This window comes from Lottia gigantea, assembly GCF_000327385.1.
Source record: "Lottia gigantea unplaced genomic scaffold LOTGIsca_86, whole genome shotgun sequence".
NCBI classification, from domain to species: Eukaryota; Metazoa; Mollusca; class Gastropoda; family Lottiidae; genus Lottia; species Lottia gigantea.
Window position 1 is genome coordinate 377,656 of NW_008710834.1, and position 3,817 is coordinate 381,472.

General features: G+C 33.5%; 1 protein-coding gene across 1 annotated transcript; it reads right to left on the reverse strand.

The window, feature by feature from the left end:
• Nucleotides 1-270: 270 nt before the first annotated feature.
• On the reverse strand, nucleotides 271-783 carry LOTGIDRAFT_133688 (hypothetical protein; the record flags this gene model as incomplete). Its single annotated transcript, XM_009067775.1, has 1 exon — nucleotides 271-783. One exon carries the CDS (start codon nucleotides 781-783, stop codon nucleotides 271-273), a length of 513 nt encoding a protein of 170 aa, XP_009066023.1.
• Nucleotides 784-3,817: the final 3,034 nt, after the last annotated feature.

Consider the following 3,817-nt stretch of genomic DNA (forward strand, 5'->3'; position numbering starts at 1 on the left):
AGATTGTTAATGTTACTAATCATTACTCAGCAAATTTTAGGGTGCACAAAAGCTTTTGATGTGATGAATTATATGTATAGTGACTTTTTTTGGTGGTCGGTGGCTAGAAATAAAAGATATGTATTACTATTATATTTCCATGGGGAACATTCAGATGTGTAATAAGGGTGCTTTCATGAGAATATATGCGAAATGTACAGTATGGTGAAACCATGTGGTTAAATGAGAGATGTACAGTATGATGAAACCATGTAGATAAATGCGAGATTTTCAGTATGTTGAAACCGTGTAGATAAATGCGAGATGTACAGTATGGTGAAACCGTGTAGATAAAAGCGAGATGTACACTATGGTGAAACGATGTAGATAAATGCGATATGTACAGTATGGGTGTAACCATGAGAATAAATGCGAAAAGTACACTATGGTGAAACCATGCGGATAAATGCGAGGTGTACAGTATGGGTGTAACCATGTACATAAATGCGAAAAGTACACTATAGTGAAACCATGCAGATAAATGCGAGGTGTACAGTATGGGTGTAACCATGTGAATAAATGCGAAAAGTACACTATGGTGAAACCATGCGGATAAATGCGAGGTGTACAGTATGGGTGTATGGGTGTAACCATGTAACTAAATGCGAAAAGTACACTATGATGAAACCATGCAGATAAATGCGATATGTACAGTATGGGTGTAACTATGTGAATAAATGCGAAAAGTACACTATGGTGAAACCATGCGGATAAATGCGAGGTGTACAGTATGGGTGTAACCATGTGAATAAATGCGAAAAGGACACTATGGTGAAACCATGCGGATAAATGCGAGGTGTACAGTATGGGTGTAACCATGTGAATATATGCGAAAAGTACACTATGGTGAAACCATGCGGATAAATGCGAGGTGTACAGTATGGGTGTAATGCAAGATGGTTTAATGATGTGGCCAATCATGTGTCATATATGCATTATGAAATAACCCTGGATATAAAGGCGATATGTCCACTTTGGGTGTAAATATGTGAAAAATGCGAAATGTACAGAACAAGATTGTAGTACTGTCGTTTTCATGTTATAATGATGAAAAAGTAATTTCCCTAAAATACAACGCCATAGATGTACACATAATCCAAGCAGTTACTTACTTTAATTTGAAATGTCAACTTCAAAAGGGAAAAAAATTCTAAGAAATACATGGTAACTTGACATTTTCTGTAAATTACCAGTCCCTTTGCGCAACATAGTTAACAAAAGATAGGACATGTTTGGGATCTCAAAGCAATTACGTTCCTCCTTTGTCATGCGATGTTAAAGTCATACGTCATTTCTGGAAGATGCATATAAATCACCATTTTAAAGCAGAATGTGACTTGAATTGTATAACATAATTGTAATCGAGCTAGTTAATAAATCTTTCACCAAAATAAAAATCTATTGTACAACATGCTAAAAGTTGATCTTGCATCAAAAACCTCTTGTAGATACTACCTCATAGTATTACTCATGAATATTGCACAACAAAGCACTCAAAATTGATAATCCTTCCACTTAAATTTAACAAAACTCAAATTTTTTGACAACTGGGTTAGTTTTAGTCAGTTTACTTAACCTTACATACCCCTCTTTTCAAGGAACTAGCTAAATTTTCAAATAGTTTTGGACAGTTTAGTAGGAGCCCATCTTTAACTAAGATCACGTAAATCACGAAGTTGAAACCAATAAAGACGAGCTTAAACTGATGTCAAAGGCTGGTGTCAAAATGATTTGCTGAAAGCTTTTGATTAACTGACGTATGCTCATGTAGCAAACTGAATCACTGTACTGATGAATTACAGTCAGCGATGTAATAAGGGTGGCTAACTGACTACTTTCCATTTTTAACAAGGATTGATTGCACATGATTAAATTTGATTGCCTACCAGTGAGTTATTATTTGTGCTGCTTTGAATCTGAGAAATAAGTGAATGAGAAGAAATGATCATTAGTGGCCATACTAGGGAAAGATTATAAATCTTTCTAGGCTCTAGTCAGCTGTATATGACGGCTAATCAATGTACATCAATTCAACAAGGTGCTAGTTATGGTTTTTATTCTCTTTAAATAACTACAATCGAAACTTCGCAATTTTTACTAGACGGTTCCATTAAAGTCTGAAAGAGATATGGCCAACCCATTTTCTCCTTAGTAACTCTGAGCTATATAGTAATGCTATGTTTAGACTTGTACTAAGTTGTCCTGTGTGCTCCCAAGTTATTATCAAATTCTAATTTAATAGTTTTATTGCGTCTGGAGATGAGAAGCTAATACCAGTTTCTATCGTTTGAAACCGTACCTTAAATTTATACAAACAGTTACGTTTTTTTCAAAGTTGAAATTTGTTGTACATGTCAAAATTCAACGTTATACGTTAACACAATTTTCTTTTTTAGAATTGTTAAAACGCTGCTCCCGAGAGATGTCGGTACAAATTACTGCAACTAGTAACTAAATGGGGATAAACTGTGTAATGGTTAGGTTAAACCAACTACTCAGTTTCGAGATCTCTTCAACAAAATATAGGGATAAAACGATTATAAACCAAAGGCACCATATACTACAGGGTGTGCATGTTAAAGATCGAAACTTGCAAAAGCAGTAGGCTAATACCACCACCCTTGTTAAATTGTCGTCATTCATTCTACATGACGTTGTCCGTCGGCTTTAGTCAAAAAAAAGGTGCAGAAAATAGGACATAAAACATCATTTAATTTGTTGTGTTGTTCAGTAGACTGAAAGTAGGTCCTTATATCTAACAAAAAACAACTATTGACAGATTTCCTAGTAAAAATTGACTGGATAATCCGAGTGATGAGATCAATGGTTCGATCAGAATTAATGTTTCCTTACACCATCCTGTCTATACTTTCATATTTTCACCACAAAAAAATATTGTCATGTCTATACATTTTGAAAGGAATTTTAACTAGATTTTATTAAGAAAATTTAGAGTGAATAATTAACTGGAGATCGGTAGACTCATAATTTAAAATCAATGACCATTGATCATTGGTATCTTGTGAGGTAATTAAGTTGAATACCCAGTTAAATGGTTAATCTTAAAACCTCGCCTTATCTAGCAGATTTCGTATTTAAATATAAACTTCTGTCTAAATATAATAAAAAGGTGATATGAATACAACGAGTTTTTACCGGGGATCTATGTTAAGGACAATACAATACATCTACATGAATGAGTTTGACAAATATTGATATCAAAACAAGACATCAATTTGAACAAGTTTAACATTGAGGTCAATATATGTAAGCTTATTCAATATCAATATGAACGAGCTTGACAAATATTGATATCAATACAAGATATCAATTTGAACATGTCAGGCATATAACATGCCCCAATATGAACGAATTGGAAAAATATTGATATTAATGCAATGAGTTTTAAGATTGAGGTCAATAAAATACATGTAAGTTCACATCAACAAGTTTTATCCATATATTATTGATATCAATACGAGTTTTAAACGGTTATCCTATATTTATATAAACGAGTTCAAATAGTAACAGGATACAATATGGCAGAGATAGAAAATGGGCTAAATGAAAATAAATGGTCACGAGGATCCTGTCTATCAGCTAGTAAGGTGATCTAACATCTGTAATACAGTCGTATTAAATTGAACGAGAAAGGTTTTTTTCTGAATGATTAGGAACTTGACTAATTAGCGCTGACATCTTCTAGTTTTGGAGAGAAAGAAAATTCACATTTAGTGAGAAGTTAAAAAATCTCAAACTTGTTACTTTCTACATCATT